This window comes from Empidonax traillii, unplaced genomic scaffold (assembly GCF_003031625.1).
Source record: "Empidonax traillii isolate 1590-97213 ecotype Southwest subspecies unplaced genomic scaffold, ASM303162v1 scaffold1022:size207980, whole genome shotgun sequence".
Taxonomy (NCBI): domain Eukaryota; kingdom Metazoa; phylum Chordata; class Aves; order Passeriformes; family Tyrannidae; genus Empidonax; species Empidonax traillii.
Window position 1 is genome coordinate 88,488 of NW_020956215.1, and position 26,740 is coordinate 115,227.

At 38.9% G+C, this 26,740-nt stretch overlaps 1 protein-coding gene across 7 annotated transcripts in view; it reads right to left on the reverse strand.

The window, feature by feature from the left end:
* The window catches only part of KLHL32 (kelch like family member 32), a 123,745-nt gene that overhangs the window by 10,322 nt on the left and 86,683 nt on the right, over window positions 1–26,740 (reverse strand). For 3 of the 7 annotated variants that reach the window (XM_027904219.1, XM_027904218.1, XM_027904220.1), the window contains one exon: window positions 8,507–9,233. The exons of 2 other annotated variants lie outside the window; for them this stretch is intronic. In XM_027904219.1, the coding sequence (XP_027760020.1) occupies window positions 8,507–9,233 (727 nt within the window). Of the gene's footprint in view, window positions 1–8,480; window positions 9,234–26,740 lie in introns of those variants that run through there. 2 more of the 7 variants (XR_003573537.1, XM_027904221.1) reach the window with 2 other exon arrangements.

The following is a 26,740-nucleotide window of genomic DNA, read 5'->3' on the forward strand; positions in this document are numbered from 1 at the left end:
GGCTGGAAGGTGGAAAGACCTTCCCCGGTTCTTCGTTCGCGAAGAGACTGGCCATTATTATATACCTAACATTATACCAGAAAGATGACCGACACCTACAACACTGATCACACAATAAGCTCTTATGCAGCTACTAATTCCTACTACTCATTCCTGCTGGCTGAGCTATAGCTACTCCCACTACTACTGCTGGGGTTTTTTTTTCTTTTATCTCCAAGCTCCATGCTGGGGAATTCTCATTTTGCCAGCTTCCAGCTGCAGCTAGGGTAGAGTTTTGGTTCAGAGCCATATTGTGATTTTGAAGCAACTCCCCCACCTCTCACATGTCGTTTTAGGCTGTACGTTCGGACGGGTGTGCACTGAAGTTAAACCAGAAGCTCTGTTCCAGATTTGCACCAGCTGTGCTCCACCTCCTTAGTGGTGGCATAAGGGTAGGAAATAATAACTAGTCTTTTGGATGGCTTTGTTCCCTCCTAGTACTGGGAACATTTGGGCCAGAGGACCAGAACAAATCTAGTCCAAAGCAAAAGATGTGAACATGTACATGGAGTAAATACAGAGAACTTGGCACCAAAGTTTGGTGGTGATCTGCTCCTACTGGGTTGAGCTACTTGCTAACATAGAAGTACCCTCTGATTACTCAAAATTTGAGTGAGGCTGAGAATATGATCAATGGATAGCAGAAACTACAGATGTATTTATTTTAGAGTCGTCTTCAGATGCAGTAGCAGGGAGAAATAACGCTGTTACTTGGGTGCATCTCGGCAAGCACCAACCTGTGCCAGGCCTGGCACATGGACAGTGGCACAAACTCCCAGCTCAGAGACACTTACAGGTTCAGAGAGAGCTAGGGTGAGATGCAGTCTTTCCAAACCATTTCCATCACACTGTGCTGCACCCTGCCCATCACAGCACCTGTGAAGTGCACACACAGGAACAGGCATTGGAAAGCAGTGACTGCTCCTGTGTCTAATCTCACAATCTGTTATTTGTCTCTACACTGTTGCGCAGCCTCCACAGTCCTAGCAGCCATCAGCCACGCGCACAAACCCATCTTTTCCAATATCTGTTTTGTAATTTGATTTTCTTTTACATACAGTTATTTTTACTCCCAGCCCAATGTTTAAAATGAGATGTCAGATTAGCATTTTGAAAAACAAAAATCATAGTTATTTGGATGATTATGTCCAGAACGTTAAACTACAGGAGACACATCAGAAACACAATGGTGGGTAATGTATTTCCATTCCAAGAGGACACCTTTATTTGGGGCGAAAGATGTGAAGGAAGAAGAGAAAGAAGGGTGTTGCTTCCTCATAAAATAATAAAATAAGCAAATAAGCAAAATTCTTTGCTTCTCTTCACAAAGAGCCCCTGACATCAAGTACACAGCTTACATCTTTTCCCCTGCAATATTGCTCCTCTCTGGTGTTTTGTCATTACATTCCCTTCACATACCGCTCTTCACTTTTAGATTAATCTGCCAAAATGAGATGCTAAGGATTTGCATACAGATTTGACTACACAAAAATAGATCTGGAATTAATAACAGTCTCTATATGTTTTAATTTCTTCTAGACTGGAGTACCCTTGCCTCCAGCAGTATTCTTGGCTTTGAAAGTCATCAAGCTGATTTGTCTGCTCTTAGGTTATGATGCCACATGCTGCTACACTGTCCCCTGCAATCAAAGTGCTCACAGAGATAGATTCCATGCCTTCCCCTAACAAGTATATTTTATAGATTGGCAGTTTTGATCTCCCCTCCCCAGGGGGATAATCTGCATCTTAACAGGTTTCTATAGATACATCTGTCATTAAATATGCCATCTTATATCTGCATCAATTTTCAAACTCTAGTTCCTCCTAACTTTGAAGTGCTATAGCAAAAGTTTAAAATTTTCTGCCAAAATTCAGATTTAACAAGTCTGCAATGCCCTCTTGAACTATTTTTTTAAAAATACTCAAGGCAGCAGGGAAAGGGCAAAAGAACAGCAATATGTCTCTTAAAACATAGCAAAAGGAGGGGGAAAAAAGTTTAAATGGTACTAAAAATAATACATACTTTCTCAGAAAAAAATTGTGTAATTCTGAGAGAATTTCTTAAACTTCTCTGCTGTTTTTTCTATGAGAAAAGGAGAGGATAGAAAGGGAGACATCGTAACAACACAAAGTATTTAAAAATACAGACCATGCTACTAAATTTGATGTCAAGCAATAGCGCTAATATGGTAGTAACCCAACAGTTAAAGAGGGAGAAAAAAAAAGTCTGGCTGAATAAATGACAGAAAATTTACAGTTTGATCAGTACTTGCTGGGTTTTATAAACAGAGCAATGGTTAAACCACTTTGACATGAGCAGCTGGCTTGGAGGACTCCAGTTCCTGGGAGGCAAGAAGCACCCTCAGGACAAGTCTGTGTCTTGCTCTTACAGACATGAGCACACCCTCACAGAAAGCCCATCATCCAACCTGTGGGCTTGCAATGTTTTCACACTGCCACAGTCACTGTTGCTCACTCCCTTGCAGGCTGTAAATGTTGCTTTTTAAGCCCTCCAGGACCAGTAACTTCCCAGCTCATGCAACAGTGCCCGTCTATATGAGGAATTTGCTGGAGGATTCCAAGACATACCTTGTCCAGCCCTTTTCCACACATAGGAAACATTTTGGGTTGTTACAGCCCACTCAATCTGTCCACAAACTCCACTGAAATACATCTACAAGACACACACTTGCAAAAAGAGAGAAGGGTGGGAGGTAGTAGACTCAACCATTTTCCCAAAAGACAATTTATAATTCATATTTATAACATGTCCTAGCAAGACCCCCATATGACTTGAGAAATCTAATTCAATCCAAATCCCCCAGAAAATCTCACAACTCTCTCTGAAGTCCCCAATTGCTGCGTGAATCCGAGTTCACTGGGAGATGTGTAAAACTACAAATTGGCAAAGAGCCCCCATGTGTATTCCTTCCAGCAAATCCAGGGAATACATAGAAACTGACATGACATACACCCCAAGGTGCTCTGCTATTTTAAAATAGAAATCTCTCCTCTCTAAGGTGTCTGTGTGTTAAACACAAGATAATCCTTCCTCAACATGCAAACCCCACTGCCTCTTACTTCAGCCAGCCCTGGTGCAGTGAGGGCAGCTGAGCTGGAGCATACTCTCCCATCCTAAGAAGTCCCCTGGGAGATACCAACTGTCCCACTCCAGATGCAATCCAGCTGCAGACAAGAGGGGTAGAATCCCTAGGTTTGTTAGAGGACTATTTTGGTGTTTTTTTTTTTTTTTTTTTTTAAATCCTTAAAGCTGTATGTTTACATTCAATCTAAGAAGAATCAATGGCATGAAACTTATAATGTCCATGATTGAAAGGTGTGAGATTTATTACTGTTATTCAAATACAGTAGTAATGAAGTCTGTACATGTTCCATATAGAGACTAAGACTGGGCCACTGAGGTAATTTTTATGTGCTTGTTAACCTCCTGCTCCTGGTAAATCCTGCGCCAGCCACAGTGTACAACTTGATTTGGTTAGATTCTGTAAATTCTTATTATTCCAGATCTATTTTTCATAAAGGAATTTTCTAGGCATTACTGAGAAAATATTTTTCTCTTCACAACAGTATACTGATAGTAAGGTAATGCCTTTCATTCTGAATCACTTGCAAACTCAGAATAATTCTTCAAGATATGTTATCACCATCAGTTTCTTGGTCAAAATCACCACCGTTAGGGAAAAAATAACAGTTAAAACCCAAAAGGAATCTTGAATTTTGAAGAAAAAATATTTATATCTTATATTAAATACAAAGCAACTGTACAGGGTTGGCTTGTTTACCCCTTTCCTCAAGATGAGATTTTATGTTTATGTCAAGATGTGATTTTAGCTGACACACTTAAGGTCAGACAACCCAGCCTCTGCAAAACAACAGCATAACACTTTGCTTTAAACAACACTTTTCATGTGCTAATCTCTTGAGCACCTGAGGCAGGGGAAGCATCATTATCCCAAGATGCAGGCACAGGAATGGCCCAGAGCTGGAGTGCCTGGCAGAGGTTCCCTGCCCCTCGCTGTCCCCAGGGGCACTACGCCTACACAGGTGGAGGAAGGTTAAGGTGCACAGAAAAGCAGATCTCCAGATTTACATGTGCACACCATGGAGGAGGCAAGGAAATGGGCATAGCTCAAGTTCTTCCTCTTATGGAATATACTTCCTCCGCTTTTATAGTTAACGATTGTTAGCAATGCTGAACTCCAAAGTGTTTGGCGCATTTTGTTTCTCTTTCACCGAAATACTTCACTTTTCAAGCATGTGGCATGCAATTCCTTTGTGAAATTGGTCATGGCATCAGATGGGGGGTTAACTGGGGTCTGTAAGAGTCATCCTTCTAAAAAATTTCCAAACCATCTGCCTGAGCTGCAATGTCAGTACAGAGAACTTATTTTTTGTGGTTTAACCCCAGTCAGCAACTTAGCTGCTCATTCACTACCCCCGGGAGGAGTGGGGAAAGAATTGGAAGAGTGAAAGTGATAAAACTCGTGGCTTGGGAAAAAGACAGTTTAACAGGTAAAGCAAAAGCCACACACACACATAAGCAAAGCAAAACAAGGAATTAATTCAGCCATCCTCAGGAAAGCAGGAATTCCTCAAACATAATGGTGACTTGGGAAGACAAAAGCCATTCACTATGGAATGTCCTCCCACTTCCTTCTTCTTCCCTCAGCTTTATATGCTGAGCATGATGCCATATGGTATGGAACGTGCCTTTGGTCAGTGGGGGTCCCAGCTGTGTCCCATCCCAACCTCTTGCCCACCCCAGCATCCTCACTGGTGTGGTGGGGTGACAGGCCTTGACTCTGTGCAAACACTGCTCAGCAGTAACAAAAACATCCCTGTGTCATCATGACCGTTTCCAGCACATATACAAACACAGCCCATACTGGCTGCTATGAGGAAAATTAACAGTATCCGAGTTAAAACAAGCACATTATTGTGATGAACTCTCATCTTTGTTTTTTAAATAAGGAAATAAAATAATGGCTGTGAAAAAAAAAAAAAACAAACTAAAAACCCCTAAACAAACAAACACACAAAAAAACCCCAACCACAAAACAACCAAGAAAAATAATTATATAACAATATGGAGCCCAGAAAACTAAAGAGCTGAACCCACTTCTGCTGACCAGAGGGTCTGACTAGTTCTACAGTGCAAAAGTTTAACATGTTTCTGTCAGGTTAAAAACCCCAAGGAGGTGGTAGCAGCCTAGGAGCCCCTTTCTCCTGAAACACCAGCCACCCATCTTCTATATGTGCTTACACTTGTATAGCATTCTATTTAGCTCATTTCCCTTTCCTGCTGCCTTTGCCATGATTTTATCCTCTATTGTTTTTGAATCTTTGTCATATTTGTACCAAAGAAGCAGCAAAGTAAAGCTGAAAATTACTCCCAGTAATAATAGAAACCCCTTAAGTCTAGTCAGCTTTTGATCAGCAAAGCCTTTAAGAGGGCAAGCAGCCGTAGCAGAGGCACTGAGTAAGTAAATGGTCAGTGTGCAGGTCATGCTTTGATGACTCCCTCCACAAATACAAGGGCTAGAAACTTATATTATCACTGTTTAATTTATCCACTCACAAAAAAACTGGGCACATTTTCAGGGTTCCCTTGCCAGCTGGTAGCAGCAGACTGACTTTGAGAGCTTTTTGCTGATGACCCAAATTTCCCAGAAAAAGCAGCAGGGATACAGCTCAGAAACATCTCTAACTCAGACTAATTTTTTAATTACTTAATTTTAGGCCACATACTTCAAAATTAGGTTCCCTCCTGCATTACTGATTACTTTTATCCTAACATCTTATATTCAGTGATGAACAGTGAACGTTTTCAGCAGTGACCATGATACAATAAAACATCTCTCTGTACAATTCCCTCAGCCCTGAATATACCAGAAGCTACATTTTAGTCCTGAGTAATTAATTAATAATAGAAAGCTAGCTACAGTTATGATATCTCCATCTCCCTTTAATTTTAAAATATCTCTATTTAGTACACAGAAACCAGTTTTCAATCTGTGAGTACATAATTCGGATCAATACACTACTGAAGTGTAGTATAGTATGCTCTCGTACTTCATAATAACCTGTCGGAATCTAGCAACTCAAAACTTCTAAGCATTTTCTCAAAAGCTATCCAAATACAACTGAAAAGCCCTGTCTATCTTATTACACTGCCAAAACATTGCTCTCGACTGTGGCTTTACAATAGAAGTTATGTTCATACAAATATAAATGGAACAATACTGACAAGATATTTTTTGTTGCTTTGCCCAGTTTTAATGAGTTGATCTAACAGGCTTCCACGTACCTCTTCCCCTGATTCTAAGCTCTATCAGAGGCATATCCTTGAACACAATATCACACTGCATCATTATATAAATGCAGGTAGTATTTAAAAAACACAGGCAGGCATGCATTTCACCTACGTAACTAATCACATGAATTAATCCTCAGCTTAATTTCCCCTTTCCTAGAATATCTTGAAAGATTAAATTTAATCTTCAGTCAGTCCCACATTTGACTTAAAAATCCTATCAAATGCTATCTTGTGTTTCGGATATTTTGGAGTTTTTACTAGAGGAAAGACCACACTGATGGACCACACTAGTGCACATTCAATGATTTTATATGAATATGCTTACCACAATTTCCTAAAAGGCCCTGTTCTTCATAAGTGGAGGCTGACAAATGTAAACCGCCAGATGGGGAAAAAAAACAGTAAGCAAGACACAACTGTCGTAACCTCCATGTGTTTGAAGTGGCCACCACAGACACACATCCCTCTCCACTAAGAAAATAGGAAAGGTAGTCAATAAAGAGGATAATACTCTGAACACACCCAGCAAGTACCCTAAAACAGAAACCCTGTTCCTGTACTGTTCCTGAGTCTCACTTCAGGATTAATAAACAGCACAGGTTCTACAAGATTCTGTAAATGATGGTTACTGAAGGAGGTGATGCAAATACCTGCCAGGGACCTCAGTGATTTTCTGCGTTTTGTCCTGCTGTTAATTCCAAAGTCATCATTTATGATTTCAGTGTATATTAATAAAAAAAGTCCCCTCCAATGCTTAGGAATCCATTCCCATGAGGCACTTAATCCATATGGACAAAAAGGTACATCTGCTAACCTAAACAACATACTTTGAGAAGCACAGTGAAGGCCTAAGTAGCTAACTTAATCTTCCATTCATACACCATCTTTCCACCAGAGGCATTCTAGACCATGTTAAAATCCCCAGAGGGGATACCAGAGAATATCTACAGTGAAGATGCCAAATACTGAACATTTATCTCAAGGGCTGGCCCCATTTACTCATTAGCTTTCTTAATAAATATTATAACTATATAACCTTCCATGGAACACTTCTTAGTAAAATAGGAATATTTTTCTGACAAATCTTCGGTAGACACTATTGACTGTATTCCAAAATAACTAATACCAGAAGTCACTACAAAGACTGAGTAAACCAGGTCCTCAGCCCCCACTAATGTAACATAACAATGTAACACATAACATAAAATCTACATCAGACTCAGTTGCAAATGATACCTTAGTTTACAATTATAAGGCCTACACATTGATCTATCTGTGCCATAAAGCTATGATTACACTCAGACAGTCCTGGGCACTTGTTATGGATAGATTTCTATGGATGATTTCTAAGAAAGGTCATCGTGGCCTGTTACAGCATCCTCATGAGCAAGTGGGAGCAATTCATACATTTGCCTTCAAGCCCTGGAACAATACAAGCCAACAAGCACCTAATTTTCCATTTCAATATCAGGACTAAATGAATCGTAGAATCATAGAATATCCAGAGTTGGAAGGAACTCACAAGGATCATAGAAATCTAAGTCCTGGTCCTGCACAGGACCGGCTCAAAAATCACACCATGTGCCTGAGAATGTTGTCCAACTCTTCTTGAACTCTGTCAGGCTTGGTGCTGTGACCACTTCCCTGAGGAGCCTGTTCCAATGCCCATCAGCCTCTGGGTGAAGAACCTCTTCCTAATATCAAACCTAAACTTCCCCTGACACAACTTCAGGCGATTCCTTCAAGTCCTGTCACTGTCAGAAGTACCAGATCATACTACAGAAACTGTCTTTTGTTTGTTTGTTTTTAGGAAGCACACAGAATTTATCATCTGAAATTTGTCCAAAAGTGCATTATCATTCCAATTCACTGTGATTTATGAATGGCAGCTATGAGATAGCACATATGACATGTGCAGCTTTGAAAGACAGAGAGTCACTTAGGAGAAATAAAATATAGTGTAGGTACATTATGCTCCTATACTTCTACTCAGGCTTCAATTCTTTGAAGCAGTCACCTCCTAAGACAAAAGTTATCATGACATATAAAACAAAAAAGATTTACTAGCTTAAATCAAGACAGTATTTTGGTATTTTCTTAGTACCTCAAACTGTGTGAAACGTTTTCTACCTGATATCCAAAGAAGACCATCCACCACATATCCCGCATGGCATGAGAGCGACCGATCAAAGGACTGTACAAAGGTCCACTTGTTCTTCTTGGGGCAGTAGCGTTCCACTGTAGGCAACACTTGACGCAATTCATTTCTGCCCCCTACGGCATACAGGTACTCATCCATGGCTCCCAGCACAAAGTGTTCCCGACAGTTCTTCATCGGAGCTATCTCAGCCCAAGAGTTAGTGCGAGGGTCGTACCGACAGACCGTTCTCACCGCACACGTGCGCCCCGTGGAGTGCTCTGCCTCTCCACCAGCTACAAAAAGAAAGTCTCCCATGACGGCAACACAGTGGTGGCTTCTCCCTACAGGCATGGGTGCTAGCTCGCTCCAGTTAGCAATCCCTGCGATATGAACGTTCTCCTGATCTACCGGATTGAAGTATCGCAATTCTTTCACTTTACAGACTTCACGTTTTTTCCCACCAATAATGTAGAGGGTGTCTGACTGGAAGCGGGGTTTTGTCCTTGCGGTTTGCCAAACTGGCTGTGCATAGACGCTCTGGTGGTAAGCCAAGGCCTCGTTAATGAGTGCTGTCGCAGTTTCACTTGCTTGGACAAGTGGATGAGTAAGAGCTACAGTATGCAGTGTATCCACATCCATAAGGCCAAAGCGGACGTACTGGAGAAGTTCATCCAGGTACTGGTAGCGGCAGTTGTGTTCCAACCACCTTACAGCCAGCTAAAAGTGCGGGGAAGGAAAGGAAAAAACAAGACACCAATTATTTGTGTACAATTCTATAAAAATTTGGTCTTTTGCAAACTGCTTGCATTGGAAGAGCAGCTGTGTATTTGCCTCGGTAGTGGTATCTATCAATCTAAAAAGCAGTTATGAAAGCCTATTAGTCAACAGAAAAAGATACCTACTAAAAATCCACTTATAGTAGTATATACACTGTACACACAGAAGCGTTTTATTGTACCAGTCCCCCTGAAGAATTTCCACAGCATTATCAGCTGGCACTACTGCTATGCAATACTCCCATCATACAATCTGTGGTGCTGTAGGAGACCATCCTATCCCTGAACAAAGCTGCTGGAGCAATAATATAAAAATAGGGGCTATGGGATCACTGGATACCACAGGTACACTACAAAGAAGTAAGACTAATGTTAGAGGATTAGAAAGAGAAACCTTTTCTCCCCTCCATCTTTCATTCTATTTATGACAACATACTAAAGGAATATAACACAATACGTGTATCACTAAGTGTCATGCTTTCTCTGTTGTTACTGAACTCTCTACTATTTACTTCAGGCCACTGCTCCACTCTGTCAAGATGATTCTCAATCCTAAGTGTATTTTCAAAAGTGCTCAAAGACCATTCCACCTTCTCATTTTCTGAAAACATAAACCCCATATTATTCCTTCATCCAAGTCATTATCAAAGACATTGATTAGTTCTGTGTAAGGACAGACTCCTCTACTTGATACTTCAAATCATGATGACACAGAACTTGTGTAGCAGCTGTTTTTAACTAGCTGCGTGATAAAGTTTTGGCTAAAACTTACTGCCCTGTACTGATCATGGGAATGTCACATGAAGGAGCTGAAAATAAAGGTTTCTGTTACTCATGGCTTTCATATATGATGTATTAAATTCATTACTGCTTCTGTATTCTGGAAGAGAGGGAAGATGACAAAACAAAACTATTTATAGTAGAAATAGCCACTGATGGGCTGTAACACAGTTCTAAATTTCCTTCAGCGCAAAGGAGTCAAATATAACTCTTACCAACATATGGCAGAGGTGGAAACTTCCATGTACGACACAATAAAACATCTGTATATTTATGAACACAATTTATAACACCTTTACTCAGGTTTTGTTTAATCCAGACTTAGAAACCTGGTGCCTACACAGAAACTCAAAAATCCACCATGTCTATACACCAATTACATATATATATATATATATATATACACACCTTTCTCCACTTTATGAATAATTATAGTGCCTTTGTTTTAGCCACACTGGCAGTAACAATTAGCAGCTATAATCAGTATTGGCAAAATAAAGTCAAAGCCATTATAGACTTTATAATGCTGTTTAAAATGCTCACAAGTAAGCAAGTAAAAAAACAAAACAAAACCATCCACAATTCTGAGCTTTAAAATATTTGTATCACTGCTAAATAATTTACAAAAATAAGGAAAGGCTCCTACTCCCTCTGACATATAGGCAAATTCTGTTTAAACTGCTAGAAGCTTCTTTTCTATTAATTTTAATGTAAGAATGTGTGAGAAAAGGAAGCTACAGCCTAGTCCCTATATCAACTTTAATAAATAATATATTTTGCCATATTCATCTTCTAAACTAAGTAAATGACAAATGTAGACCCTCAGAAGGACAGGATTTTCAAACCAGATTAATTCTCTTATTCTAATGCCTTAACCCACAGGATTCTTCTTCTTCAAGGTTACATTACACAATTTAGCAAAAGAGTGCATTCTCTAAACAGCAGAAAAGAGATGGAAAAATATGCTGTGGCACAGTTGGAGCATACATAGAAGTACACCTGCATGTCGGATAGTGATTTCATTGTTTTTCCAACACCTGCTTCTGCTTCCAGTCCAAGTCACACACCCTCAGAGCTCAGTCCTCCCCTCCCAGCTGTTAATGGTGTACATACCACACACATCCCACAGCCGGAGAGGGCAGAGAGGCAGTGGAGGTTAAAGCTGAATCAGGAATTTCACTCCTGTTGAAGATAACCCTGCAGGAAATAGTTACTTGGTCTTTTGGGCTACCAGCTATCCCAGGAGGCAAGATAGGCCATCACGCCTGTGCCTTGCCCGTTCACATCCCCCTGAAATCCTTCTCATGTCACTCTGCTTAGGAAACGTGCCAGACCTTCACTTGACATCACAGGAAGTTTTCCAATCAGAAAAGCCAAGCTACTTCATGAGTGCAAAAAGCTTGACATACTCATCAGTTTCAGCTGGAAACTACTTTAAGTCACAAAGTCAGTGTTAGGGAAAGTTGCTGTTCACAGAGCTCTAAAGAAAGCAAACAGTTTTCTAAGTCTGGGCTCTGGCAGGGGCCACAGGCACTCCATTAAAGTCATCCTGGTCTGCTCTTTAGCTGACGTATTCATACTGTAGCCCAATGGACTGCAAAGGAAATATGGTACTTTATATCCTCTAAGGTGTCTAATAACCGATATGAAGCCAAAAAGTGACAGCAGTGGAAAAAATGAAGGCATTGGAGCGCTGTCTTTTTGGGGGGGTTGTTTGTTTGTTTGTTTGTTTTAGCAACTACAAATACAAGGAAACAAATTTTCTAAAGTTTTAAAACAATGAATTCACACTGTCTCATTAAAACAAATGGAAATCTTGATTGTAGTAACTTAGTGAACGTGCCCATTTTAGGAGAAAAGAAAATTTTCAATATGGAAACAAAAGTGGAGAGATGTGTTTTCCTGGACTGAGATCAGCTATATGCAACACAAATTATCTGATTTGTATGTGACAATCTGTTGATATACACTGGGCAAAGAGGAATAACCACAAATCTCTTCTTTCAATAAAAATCTCACCTGTTTCTTAAAATAAGCAAAACATTTTGGCCAGAAAAAAAAGTCAATATCTTTGTATCCTTAGCAAACTGAACAGTGCTATAGATCTGATCCTATTGATTGATAAGCCAAAAAGAGTCTTAAAAGCAATACATTTTTCTACAGCAATCACCATAAAGCACCACCAAGGGAACTTCAAAGAGCAAAACTTGGACTTTACTAGTTAGGTCTTTGAGAACCCTGGAAATACATATTTTAGCTCTAAACTCACACATAATTTTGCTGGGTTTTGGATTTTATCTAACTCAGCAAGCCTCAGGTATTCCAGACTGGAATATCCTGTCTCATAACCACATCTCAATTGGCAACAAACAGGGGTTTCCAAAGGGTCTAAATCTGAACCTCAAAAGGGTCCTTAGTCCTCCTCTCTCTCTAGAGACTACAAAGGACAAAACCCAGGGGGGTTAGGGTATTCATTTAAGCATTTTATTTAAGTAAGGTGAACTACATTGGTCTCACTCATTGGTATCACTCATTTAAGAAGAAAAATGTAAGAATTGCTGAGGAAAAAAACCCCACCACACAACAAAACACACACATGACTTTTCAAAGCCTTGAATTACACATGAATATTTTTAGAAGTTAGTAAACACGCAGCACAGCCTTCAGACTCTCTGCAATTTTATCAATCAGGTACTATCAGTTGTGGGCAGCATGGAAAATGAATGTCTCAAGCCTAGATGCAGAAGAGCCTTAAAGATAAAAATCTTTTTCTTCTTTTTATTTTGAATTTAAAATGTGCATAAAAATAAGACTGTAATGAGCTGCATGTGGAACAATCAAAATTATGAGGTATTTGCATTTCTTTTGCACCTTGAGCCAAACAACTACAAAATTATGCATATGATTCTCTCAATCTGAACACAGTAAATATTAATAATCTCTGAATCAGCAATGAAATGCCTTTTGCCCCTGAACCCTGAAGAGACTTTCCAACTCATAAAGTTGTAGTACAGTGACGGAGACCACATTTACAAGGAACCGAGCTGAGCCATGTGCGTGTAGCCTGTGAAAACAAAGCTATGCCATCCCCCACCCTCTCTACACAGAGACATTTTAAAATTACCTGTTTGTCAGTTTTACAAATGTGTGTCTACGTAAGCAGCCCCCGGTGCAGCGCTGCATTAGCAAGTAGGCATGCTTTCATTTGCTCTTTCTGATTTTACAATTAGAATTAAAACATTTGCTCTGTTCAGGGTGAGCTGATAAACGCGGATTTTAAAATTTCCTTTTTTTTTTTTTTTTTTTCCATTGTGAAAAATGAAAGAGAAACGTTCCTCTAGATGTATTATGCCTTTGGGCTCCATGTGAGGGAAGGGAAAAAAGACAGAGAAAGCTACTGTGAAGGTCACAGAGTGAAAGAACTTCCTCAGGGCACAGAATAAATTAAATCCCAAGGAAAAAATAAAATGTGATTTCCAGAGTGTGAGGCACAAACTCAAAATGACAATGATTGACAGCCAAACTATATCCGTGCAATATCGAAGACTGCACGTTCTCATTTACCTCAGTGTAGCCAGCAAGCGCCCATTAAACATCCGTCTGATGCCCAAATTAACCTTCTTGGCAAACTGAAAGAGGCACAAACTATCATAATCAACCTTTCATTATCACAGCAGCCTCTAGTTAAAGGGTCAGAATAATTGTGCCATCAGAGCCCTGATTGTTTTCAATCAACAGACGACTGGAGTGACAGCTCAGTGATGGAGTAGTTTGATGAAACCGCACCAGGCCTAATCAGAGCAGATGAAAGGAAGGCATGATTGGTGCAAATGAACAGTCGTGCCTCTCTTTTTCATTTACAATCTGAAATTACTCTTAAATTTACAGGGTTTTTTCTCCCTTATGAGTACCTCTGAAAGAATGTTTGACTTATTATGGGTTCTGACAGTGCAGAGTTATAAAACACAGGTAGGGTTTTCAGCCCAGGCTTTAAGTGGGTATTCAGCATAATTTTAACAAATTCACTCTTGAAAAGCACAAAATGACTAAAGACTTCCAGTGACCTAACCTTTCAGTGCTGTTTGATTAGCAGAACAATTTATCACAGCTCAAATTCTTCATGATAAGAGAAGATTAAAAAAAATGGGCAAAGATCTCTTGCAAATGTTTTCTCTTAGCCGATATATTTATTGTATTATTGCTCTCCTCACACACATTGTTCTCTCTCACACACACAAAAAAGAAAAAAAATTAAAGAACACTGCATTAATAACCCTTTTCCTCTTAGAATGAATAATAGAATCCAAGCAAAGGTTTGTTTGGAGATGAAAGCAGAGACCAATTATCATGCCACTGACAGCATCAATATTTAGTTTTCTGGTGGGTTGGGTTGTTCATTCCCACATTCTAAAGGATGAAAAATTAATCAATCCCACCAGGTGTTTCTCACCTTACTCATCAGCACAGATTCAGAGTGTCTCACAAATGAACAGGGGGAAAAAAAAAAAAAGGAGGGAAATTATTTAGTGGCTGCTTAGGCAAAATTTGGAAAGAATTAAAGACACAAGTTTCCTGCACTTCCTCAGTTAGTTCATTTCCTCTCCCAGACTTGCACTGCTCCAGCCACACGGCTTCCCATCCTCACAGTGCTGCTGTAAGGAAAGTGAGGTCAAAAAGAATCAAACTGAATAGTACCTCTGAAAGAAGCAAGTATTTCAAGTGGTGAGTGGTAAATCTTTTGTTCCGTGTTCTTGATCATCATCAGATGTTCTCTAGTTTGTCAAGAATCACAAAATGCACACCAATATTCAGGTCAGCATACCAAAACAAAAAAGCAGCTCAGAAGCCAAGATTAGGATTTGCCTGGAGGGGGAGTAGATAGAGAAGTTTGATCCAAACACCAATGGATCTTCAGAAATTTTATGTCATGTACCTCTTCTCACAAGACAGAATGGAAGTTTTAGTTCGTTAAAAGTTTGGAACCATAAGCAAAAACATTCATCTAAGTGGAAGACACACAAGTGCCCTCAGTGGAAGAAGCTGTGAGCAGACTTGCACATCCTTGCTGACACAGAGGATGCCATTTAGAATTCTTAAAGTCTATTGTTGATATAAGTAAGTTGAAAGGCTTTCTGGTCCTTTTTATTTGTATAGTTAGGGAAGTCTTGCTACCCTCAGAGAGCATGGAGGCTTTAAGCCAGCCCAATTAAGATTTATTAGCTCCAAGTCTTAGGTAAAAGAAGCACAAACGAAGTTGCCCAGTCTTGCAGTGATTTGGCAAGTACTTTCCCCCTAGTGCTTCCACTTGGCTGACAGCTGAGTTTCACCTTTCCTCCCATTTCAAACATTAAACATTTCCCAAGTATAAAGACACTGTTTATGAAATATATATATATATCTATGTATATATATCTATATATTTAGTGAACTCTTGGGAATGAACCCAAAACATTCCTAACACACCAGTGAAGAAGGGAAGTAACAGCTTAGGAAGCTGCCAACACATGCTTTGTTGGATATAGCAGAAAGAAGACTCAGAAGCAAACACGTTTCTTTACATAAATAGCAATGTCTCACATTCATGATTCCCCACCACAAGGGATCACAGCACATATTCAAAGATCCTGTTATTCTGCTATTTGTCCCCAACTCCTACCGAGCCAACCCCACCCTAGTTCTAGATCCTTGCCTCGACAGTGGCACTGGCATTGTGTACAGGAGGGCCCCTGAAGTGTCTTCCCAAACTGAAGACTGAGATCCCAGCTGGCAGGAAAGACAAAATATGCATCCTTCCAGACTCAACCATAATCACTGCCATGCAGTCAGATTCTTAGCTTCACAGATGGACAGGGTTTGGAGGACCGAGAGATTGGCTCAGGCAACAAGGAGGGAAGCCAAATATTAAATGAGTTATGACTTCAGGAAATATATGGCCCCAAAGGAAGATTAGAGAAGACCAAGGTTCATTATACCTGGAGGGTGAAAACACTTTTTAGTGTATGTCCTCCTGACCTGTGATCAGTCCCTGCAAATGCTGCAGTGGATTTGTTCAGAATACTACTGAAGGAAGCTCTAGGTCTGCTAAATAAGAAATACTATACCTCTTGGTTGGAGTTTGCTGGTTTGGGACCTGTGTGCTGTCAAGATGACAACCTGCAACTTTCAGAACATGAGCCCTGCAATCTGTAAGCCACTTTACACAAGGCAGAAATTTGATTTCGATCTTTCAGCTGAAAAACACTGCAGCAAGCAGAGTTATCGGTTGAAGTCTCTAGCACCAAAAGTGATTTATTTAATGATATTATACTGTTATTAAAGCAGACGTACATAACAGAGCTGTATTAATAAAGAAATTATAAAAATAAATGGCATTAAAGTGAATTACAATGTATTAAAAATACTTCTCAATTTTTTCTCAAGTGCTGATAAGATCCATCTTTTTAAAGCATTTAAGCTGTAAAGCACCCATCACCAGCTGCGCGATTTCCTCACAAGGCTGCCAGACAAAAATATTGTCCTGTACAGTCTTTCTGTTGGTGCAAGGAGGATACACAATCTACACACCTTTGGCAGATTTCTTAGTCATAATTATACAGCTCCACTGGTAACAATTTTAACACCTGTACTTCCATCTCAGAAATTTTCATTAAATATTTACGCACAACATCCTTGTGAGGAAGAAAGGAATTCTTCATCCAAAGACAAAATCTCTACCAACCAAGTACAGTTCCTTGCATTCTCAGCCCAGTGATTTACTGCAAGTTTCCTTCTTCCCTGGTGCTATTTAATTATAATGGCCTTCTCAAAAGGGACATTATCACAAAGGTTTGTGAGAAAGACAGTGTTAGTTCCATTTTTTATGTATGTGTTTCTTATGAAACACGTAGAAAAAAACTGTCACTTTTATAATAATAGTTAAGAATAAAATGTATGCATTTTACAATTGTATTAACTTCTTTTACACACTTTCTCAGTTTCTTACATTTACCGGCAATGAGACTAGGAAGAAGTCCACGTGGAAGACACTGACTAAACCCAATAAAGATATTCCCACTTCTTAAACCTACAATAAAACAACTATGATCAAAAAATCAGCTTGACAAAAGGCTAGCCAAACTACATTAATATATAAAATGATATACAGTAAGGAAGAGTTGCTATAAAAGAAAAACTGAACTTATCTACTGGAGCTCAAAGTGAAATAAGGTACAGACAGACGGTAAACTCTCAGCTGTTGTAAATTATCACAGCTTATGGAAGCTTGCCATTTTACACCTTCTGGGGAATCTGAACTTCAAAATTATATAGCATTTTCATTCCAAGTATCTCAAAGCAATTTATAAGCAGTAAAACTCAAGGTTCTCTGCGAGAAGTGTACATTTCAACCACTTTCATAAAGAGGGAACTAAGATACAGAAAAATTAAGTGGCTTAATCGAAATCTTTTGTCCCTTCAAGCTGTCCAACTGAGTCTCTGTACTCCACTACAAAAATCCTGTGGAGATTTTGGTGTTCCATACCACACAGCAAATTCCAGTGAGATGCAGGTATCAGAAACTGAGGATAAAACAGGTCCCTAAATATCTTCTGTCAAAAGTACTTGAAGCATTTTTTCAGCTCTAAGTACGTCTCCATACAAGCAGTAAAACTGCCTTTTTTTTTTTTTTCTTAACTTTGGAGTAGCAAAGACAAAACTCTCCCACAGTGTGCTTCAAGAGAAGTCCACTCCTGTGCGATCAGGTCCTCAAACCATAGAGGAGTTTCCTCTAGAGTAATTCAGAGCTTCAGAGACCCAAAAATGCTCTTCTTGCACCTAACTTGTTGCTTCACTGTGACAGAAGGAGCAAGTAAGGCCCAGTGTAACTCCTAGCAATGACACTCTATACTTAGAGGTGTGTGTTTAATGTATGAGCTTGTGTGTAGCTCCTACTGCAACAGACTTTACAGCTACCCCACTATTCACAACAACTCTATTTTCCTGTGCACTGCAATGACTGTCACAGCTGGGAGTGTAAAAAATAAAATGAGTGAGCTGGGATTGATCACACTGGAAAGGCTCTCCTTACTCTCGCAATCAAGGTAAATGTTGTTTTAACAAGATCATCAAAAAAGGAGTTTGTGGAGGGTGACAAAGCAAAGCAAATAAAACAAGAGCAAAGCAATAAAATCAAATTCAAAATACGGTATCCAGAAACACAATCTTGCTTTTTCCAGAGACTCAGTCTCACCTTTTTCCTTTGAAACAGGTCCAGCCATAGACAGTTGGAAATTAAAAGGAAGCCTCCCCATCATAAATGTTTCTAAAACGTAGATTCATACGTCCCTAAAACCTGACTCTCTTCAATAACTGGATCAAATGGCAAGAAGCTGTGAGGCAAAAACTTCTTGCCATCCATTTTCTAATTCATCACAAAATGCACAAGTTTGGACCCTCCATCATTTGTTATGATGGCAGAACCAACATTGCTAGGTGCTTTATATCTGATAAGTTTTTGTGAAGCTGCAAAGAACAGAAGCTTATCTCTTCATATACACATCTGTCTAACTAGGGCTCTTAACTGTGATTTTATTTCAGTTTAGGGAGATCAAGGTTTATGATAGCATTTATCTTTTCTGAAACAGGGTAAGGACAGAGCACATGGGAGGTAGAAAAGGATCTCCCTCCCAGGAGCCATCATTTCAAAATCTAGACCTCCTTTTTTTATTTTTAGAGGAAACATTCAGGCTGACATCAAATACATTGAAACTTTACATAGACACATTTAGCATTAAAATAAGTTGCTGGTACATAATTATAAGTGGAAACGACAATTTTTCACCATCTGATACATATTGTTTTTATTGCTATTCCTTTCTTGTTACTTTTACCTCTGAAATATATTTTAGAAGTGTAGTGGCTCACTACGGAGACAGGAACCTACAAGCTTTCATCAGTAAAAGTTGTTAGAAAATGAAATAGGCACAAAATCAACAAAATTCTTTAAAAATGCAATTCAGCTCTGAGAAAATTAGTCTAAATGGTTCTTGAATGTAAAAAGATTCTTACTCCTTTCTTCCCTATTGTTAGGCTATAATTTTCTAGGGATTTAATAGACAAATCCAACAAATCACATAAAAACGTATCATTTTCTATAATAATCTTTACAACAGCTATACAGGACTTGTATGTCATTAATGTCTTTGGTCACACGCAAAGATATACTTCAAGGTATATGCTTTTCTTAGTTGCTTTATAAATATTCAGGCTCTCAACACGCTGTGTTACTACAAAACCACCGTGGTCAAATTTTCCAACTGAAATCACAGAATGGTTTGGGTTGGAAGGGACCTGAAAGGTCATTAGTTCCAACCCCTTGCTGTGGGCAGGGTCCATTACACCAGCTTGCTCAAAGCCTCATCCAGTCTGGCCTTGAACACTTCAAGGGATGGGGCATCCACAATTTCTCTGGGCAACCTGTTCCAGTGCTTCACCACTCTCACAGTAAAGAATTTTTTCCAAATATCTAATCCAAACCTACTCTCAGTTTAAAACCACTGCCTCCTGTACTATCACTATGAGCCCTTGTAAACAGTCCCTCTCCAGCTCTCTTGTAGGCCCCCTTTAGGTACTGAAAGGTCTTTTTGAAGTCGTCTCTTCTCCAGCCTGAACAAATGCCACTCTCTCAATCAATTTTTTGATTCTCATTTAATCCCCACATGATAGGCTTCAGATTAATGCAGGTATCATTTTTAAACGATGAGTTAATTTTTCAAAATCAACTTATCTTTCTAAAAAAAAAGCTACTTCTTTTAAAAAATAACTTAGATACTTTGAACCACATTAGTAAATGCATTTAAGACCCCAAACGTATCTGATGAACTAAGAATGTCAGAGCTTCCCCACTACAAGATTGAAACAAACATAAATTTATTATTTAAACTGACTAAATAATATCTGAAGCAAACTGAAACACCGAAAACTGCTAAAAGCTGAACCTCATAAAACGCACACCTCTGTGGTTTCAAACAGACATTAAAATAGGCTCCACTCTAAAGGAGCACTTTGAAAGCTTTTCAGCACAGATTTTCATTTCAGAGACTGTGATCTTTCGATCTGTCATTACTATCCCACATAGACCTATAGCTTGGAAGCCACTTCACAGTAAGGCTTCTTAAGATCTTTTTGACAAATGTATTTGTTGTAATTTCTTCCACTTCTCCCCAGCACGAGGGAGCCCAAGGTGATCAAAGAAGTATAAGGAACCCTTTGTCCTAAGGCAATGAAACCCACAGCCATGCAGCTCACTTGCACATCTGGAAGCTGCCAAGGGCGGCACAGCTGCCTTAAGCAAAAATGTGCAGGAGTGTCACTGCTTTTCTATCTCCTTGCTTCCTCAACCTCCTGAAGCCACTAGTGTCCTGGTCCTGGAGCAGAAGTGATAGCACAGGTCAACAGCTAATCAGATCTCAGCAGTCATGCTGAACTAATCCACTTATCAGCAGGTCTAGACATATGAGGGCAACTTTACTACATCTAACTTGGCACAATTACTTTAGGTGCTCAACCCCAAGACTAGATTCTAGAGATCTTAACATATTGATGATCATTTGTATGATTTCAGAAAACCTGAAATTCCACTTTCTTTCTCCATCTTTGGCTTTGTAGTTACAAATAGAAGTAATGTTTCTACCAGCTCCAAAGGAAAACTTGTCTAAATATGGAGCTTGGAATTCTCACAAGAGCTTCTAATTTTCTATCATTTTCCTCAAGCTTAAGTCGACTGGTAACAGTGTTAAACAGCTTTACTGGGAGTTTGAAAGAGGAGAGATTACTAACATTTATATCTCTGAATGGAAGACAGTAATTAAGGTAGAAACAACAGACTGCCTCATTTGATCATCTGAGGTATCTATGGTTGTAGACTTTATGTTATTTTCTTTAACCTAAAAATTAAAGTGATTTATATTTCCAACCACACCTGGCTTTCATAATAGCCTCAGCAACTTTTTTTTTATTTAGCCATATATGTGTATACTAATACAATTATACTTCAGCTAATCTCCAATAGATCAGAGCCACAAAGAGCATAACAGTCAACACAACCCCCCCCATAACAGACAAAGTCAAACACAGAATGTAATAACACAGAAGAAATCTTGCTGTGTGTACACCTTGGTGTCCTTCCCTGGCTTTCTAAATCAAAATGCACATCCACTGCTTAGCTGAAGAAGTGACCTAAATTCAAGAGCTGTGGCACAGCAGCCTTTCTAAATACTGGTGTGATATTCTGTGCACTTCTGAACGTAATCTGGGATAAATGAGATGAGGCAATATTACTGTAGGACAGTGAAACAAAAGTAATGCTCTTCAGTAATTCTCTACTGCTCACAGCAATAGCAGCAAAATAATCAAGTTTTCTGATTGGAACTGACATGTATCAAAAAGAAAATTAGAAGAAAACACAGTTGTTCCTAACATAAACCCAGCTTTAATAGAGAAAATCCCTTTCCATACTGCTATACTTGATAAATAACAATATTAGCTAACACTGGAAAAATAGGAGGCAGAAACTTTTAAAAGTTCAGAACCAAAGCCTACGGAAAGTTCACAAAACTTTACTGTCAAGGACAAGATTAAGAGCCCATTAGAATTAAGCTAAGGCAGACAAAGAGGCAAGGTGTTTCATAAAGTAAGGGGACAGTGCCAACAGGGGCAGCGCTCATTTTCCCTGTAAGCCAAAATGCCATTTTGGCATATTACAAATGATGCAGAAATTGTATCAGTAAAATAGCACGTGATCTGAGCACATCAGCAGGACAGTGTGAGGTTCCGCTGCTTGATCCACGTATCCTGCATGAACCCTGTCTAGTTCGCAGTTCCAGTGGACACTGACCTCCTTGCAGACCTTAGGCCACAACTACCTGCCTGGCCTATATATAATGGATGTCCTACCAAAAACATTGCACATGCAATATTAATCCCACACAGTCCAGAGATACTGTGAGGAATCAGGGGAAATACTTACGTTTATGAGGATTAGCCTTAGGAAAAGGAAATGTATGTCCTATCATAGGTGATGTTTTCCCACTGCTTTGAGGGTAACTATGTGATCTTGCTTGCAGCTAGTCATGATACACACAGTGCACCAGTGGATACAGGGATTCACAGGCGGCTCTCTGGAGCTTTTATGTAGACTACTCACGAAAAGGGTACAAAACAGGAGGTGAAAGCACTGCAAAACATGCTTGGGCAATATGTTAATTTTCCCATTTAGCCTCACCAATTCACCTCAGCCTTGATATGCATTAAACTCCTTTTTTCTCTCCTACATCTCACTTGATGAGAGGCTGACAGCTACATTTTAGTGTGGTGGTTTTCTGCTTAGGGTAAATATTCACTAGGAACGAGCATTAGACCAGATATTATTTCACTTATTGCCCAGGAGAGCACTTAAGCTTATTTCTTGAACAGTGAAAGGCTAATATACTGCTTAAACATAACACTGATTACTGAGATGCTTTCCTTCACTTACTATTTTATGTCATTACTTGTTTTGCAGTAAAACTTAAGTTCACATTTAGCAAGGCAATTAGGCCACATTTCATCAAAACATACATATATCCCTGAGAAAAATTATTTTTGCTCTCTCCATATTTAAAATTGCTCTGCAACACCAAAAGACTGACAGAAAAAAAAAATCAAGTACTGCACTGAAGGAATGGCAAGCTTGTACTGGAACATGACAACCCACTTTAGAAACTGCTGTTCTTCATAGGTAAATGTGTGCATCACTGGGGATGAATAGAAGATGTCTTTGGGCCCGTCTTCAGCAGAGAACTGTTTCATCATAAGAGCCAGCCACAATGTGTGCCCTGCAAAATATTTTTAAATATTGTGCCCTACTGCAAGATTTCTGCTGAATACTTTTGGCCCTCCACAAATGTCACCAGGAAATTCAAAATGGAGCTCAAGTATAAAAAGAAGACAGCCGAAAATAGGGCACTCTCCCTTGGAAGAGGATAAACATGACTGTAATAAGAAAACTGGATTTGTACATTTATTATTTTTATAAAAGTGACGTTAACTCATATTGACCTATAACACTGTAGCCTTTCTGTCATTTATTTTCCTATTTATTCAAGCAAAGACAGTTTTCTAATATAGAGACCAAACACTGGTTTTGCATATCACATCTAAAGGAATAAAAAGAATAACTAGTGCTACACTTTCATATGTGGAACTTGTTCTTCATGAACTAAGATTCAGAATTTACACACAAAGAAGTTAACAGGACTAGAATCTCTTAGGAGACTAGCCCTGGAAAAGACACAACACAGTTTCATGCTTTCTAGATGAATAAACCGCTCCTGCAGTTTTATTTACGAATTTTTCCTAGATTCCTTGCTTATCAGTTGATTACCAAGAAAGCAAGATGCATGGCAAAGTAAAGAAAAAAAAAAAACAACAACAAGAAAAACCTTGTTTTTTCCTCAGCTTCAGAAGTACTGAAAAATATTAAAATTGATCTGCTTTTAATGTTAGCTGTTGAAAAAACATATATCCTTTAACCACCGACTTAAACAGTAGCAGAGGTGGAAGAACCTACTCTATACTCATCTCACATTAAGATTCTTTTCCAAATGTGATCTGAGAGTTCACCTTGGATGAAAGGCAGTATTTAATACAGTACCACCTGACCAATGTACTGTGGGGAGACAGAATGATCCAGTAAATATTTCTATCTGTAACTATTAGTATGATCTCTGAAACACGAGTATTTAAGCCTTGTGACACTGAATTTTCTAATAAAAACCATAAGGCATAACTGTATTATAACTAAGGCTAACATTAGTTTTTTCATAAATCTTTGGCTTGCTTTCTATTTGCTAAGGTTCCAAGAACAAGTCCTCTACTGCTATATTTCTCCAACATGTTCCATCTTACAGGGTTGGTTACTTTTTCAATTATCAAGAGAAAGAATTCACCTGCTTCCTTAAAGTAAAGCCAATGAGCCTTCGTTATAATGGCCAATTATGAAAAGACTCACTTTTCACTTCATGATAAACTAGACATTTATGTCCTTGTCAGGACTGCTTCGTGTGGAAAAAAAATTGTGCTGCGCAGGTCATAATGAAAAAGTGAAAAACTAAAAAAATAGTTTCTTTTCCTCCAACTTCTTCAGTATTCTTCCTTGGTTTCCTTCATCTTTTTTTATTTAATTCTTTTTTCCATGTCATTGTTTTAAGTTTATACATTTTAATGAAGCTTACAAATAATAAATTTCCTATATATAAAATTATATTCCATAATCTCACATGCTAGTAAAATGTAAAAACTCAATACGAAAACAAATCTTGTATCAACTAATAATCATTACTCAAGGTTTAGCCCACATAAAAATTCCCTAATGATGTAAACAGTAAATTTCTCCATTTTCACAGCCTATGCAGGCTTTCTGGTGGGCTTTTCGTTGTTAATTTGTTTTAGGAAATACGTCATTATAGTCCTTGTCTATTTTCTCCACTTAAGACACTCACATGAAGCCAAGGATTCTGAAAAATCAACAGGAATTACTGTAGTACTCTACATTAATTTATATCCTAGCACACTGCCATTACTATTAATGTTTAGCTTTCTCAAACTTGATCTGTTCCAGCTGTATTTCACCATATTCACTAAAATCAGCCAACTGCAAATTGGTAGTCTAACAAAAATCCAAAATGTGTCAGATAAGAACTGCAGTCACTTCAGTTTAAATCACATTCAAGCATCATTCTGTGTACACATTTGGTACATTAAAATAACTGCCTTAATCTTTATGTGGATTAGGATCAAATCACCCAGTGGACATTGGGAATTCCAACTAGAGTAAATAACTGTGCTCTGCAGGCAGCGGCACCCTTTCCAAGGTTCTCTGAGGGGGAACTTTAATTTGTGCTTAGGGCTTTGTGGCAGCCTACTAGCAGAGGTGCCTTGGGAAACATGCTGAATTAGTATCACCATAACGTGCAGGCATGTGTGTGCAGGAGGCCACACTAGTCACAGGTAAGACAAATCAAATGGTAGCATCCCCCCATCAGCTTTTCTATTATCTCCCCCACTTTGTGCCAATTTCCTCCAGCTTCCCCAACACCTCTTGCTTTGCTGTTCTTCCTTAAGACATGGGATGGGGATTTGTCAAAGTCAATGAGCACTTTATTACAGTGAGAGTGCTCAGTAATGAACAATTCAGCAATTTAATGAGATTCTGTAGATCTGTCTCCAGCCTGTCCATCAAGTTTCACTTCTATAAAGCACCCTGACACTAATCCTCTGGCATGCCCAATCTTCACCCTGGGCTGAATATTAGATTCTTCCATGGTATATTGCATTACCACTATAATCTTAGCAAAAATGATGAACTTAACTACACTTGAGGCAATATAGCTAGTCTGATTTGATTTTCTTCTATTGGGTTGACTATGAGGGAATTACTTATTTACTAAGATAAAGCAAAAAACCAGTTTATTATTTCCTTCTGAATGCCCAAATTGGTAAATATTTATATGTGTCTTTTAATTCATTCTGAAGACCTGGAATATTTATAAATATATGGGGTTTTTTGCCAGGTTGCACAGACTGAATTAAAAACACCCATGCATGTTTTGCCTGTAGCGGAAAACTAGTTTAAAAAAATTCTTCCGAACAGCATTAGTAACCTTTAGAGAGGCAATTATGATAACACTTAAATGGACAGTGTGGAGTTTGTTGTCACTCAGAGAGCAGCATATTACCTATAAGTATCTTTCCCCAGTATGACCCTGCAACAGAAACAGAGTCTTTGTCATATTTGCCTCATGAAGTGCTCATTGACTGGAGTGCATACAATTAAGAAAATTATTTCTGAGTTTTTCTGCAGGACAGGACAGTGACACAGGATTTAAAAACTCCTGATGCCTAAAATGGAAGAAAAAGGCATCACTCCCACTTCCCAAATGTCATTACAGCATGTTACAGACAGTATATTACTCTGGATGCAGTTGCTCACTACTGAGCTAACATGAAGTTGTATTTGCATGGCTTTCTGCAGCAACTTTTCTAGCAAAAGTATACCCAAGCATGTAGCTAGGAGATTTCACCCTAGCTACAGAGACCCTGCAGAGAAATGACAATAAAACCTTATCAGCCAATCAAACATGCTCCATGAATAAGCCTGTGCATCAAAAACTTGTACTTATTTCTAGTAAAGAGAATGTGGGCTAGGACTGTAGAGTACTGTACTGTGCCTAAAAAACCTCAACCTAACCCAAGCCATCATCATTTGTAGTGTGCTGCGGGCTCTGTTGTACAGGTATCCTCCAGGGATTAAGACAGGAAGAAGTCTAACTTCATATTAGTATTTGCAGAAAATGTTATCCTTGTAAAATACTACATAATCTAAAGCCTCAAAGTTTTGGAAACAAATATGCCGGTTACCAGCCTGAAGGGTTAAGTTATATCTACATATTGGTTTTGTGGCTTGAAGAGCTTAACTTGAAAATTTCACTTTTTTAAGAATAAATATTTGTTCCTGCGTGACGTTATTAATCTGCAGAACATGAACTGCCCCACAGATAAAAACACATTTTACACTTAGAGAAAATGATGGCATACAAATGTAATTACTTCCTTAGAATAATCCAAAAGATAAGTAGATAAATAACAGGCACT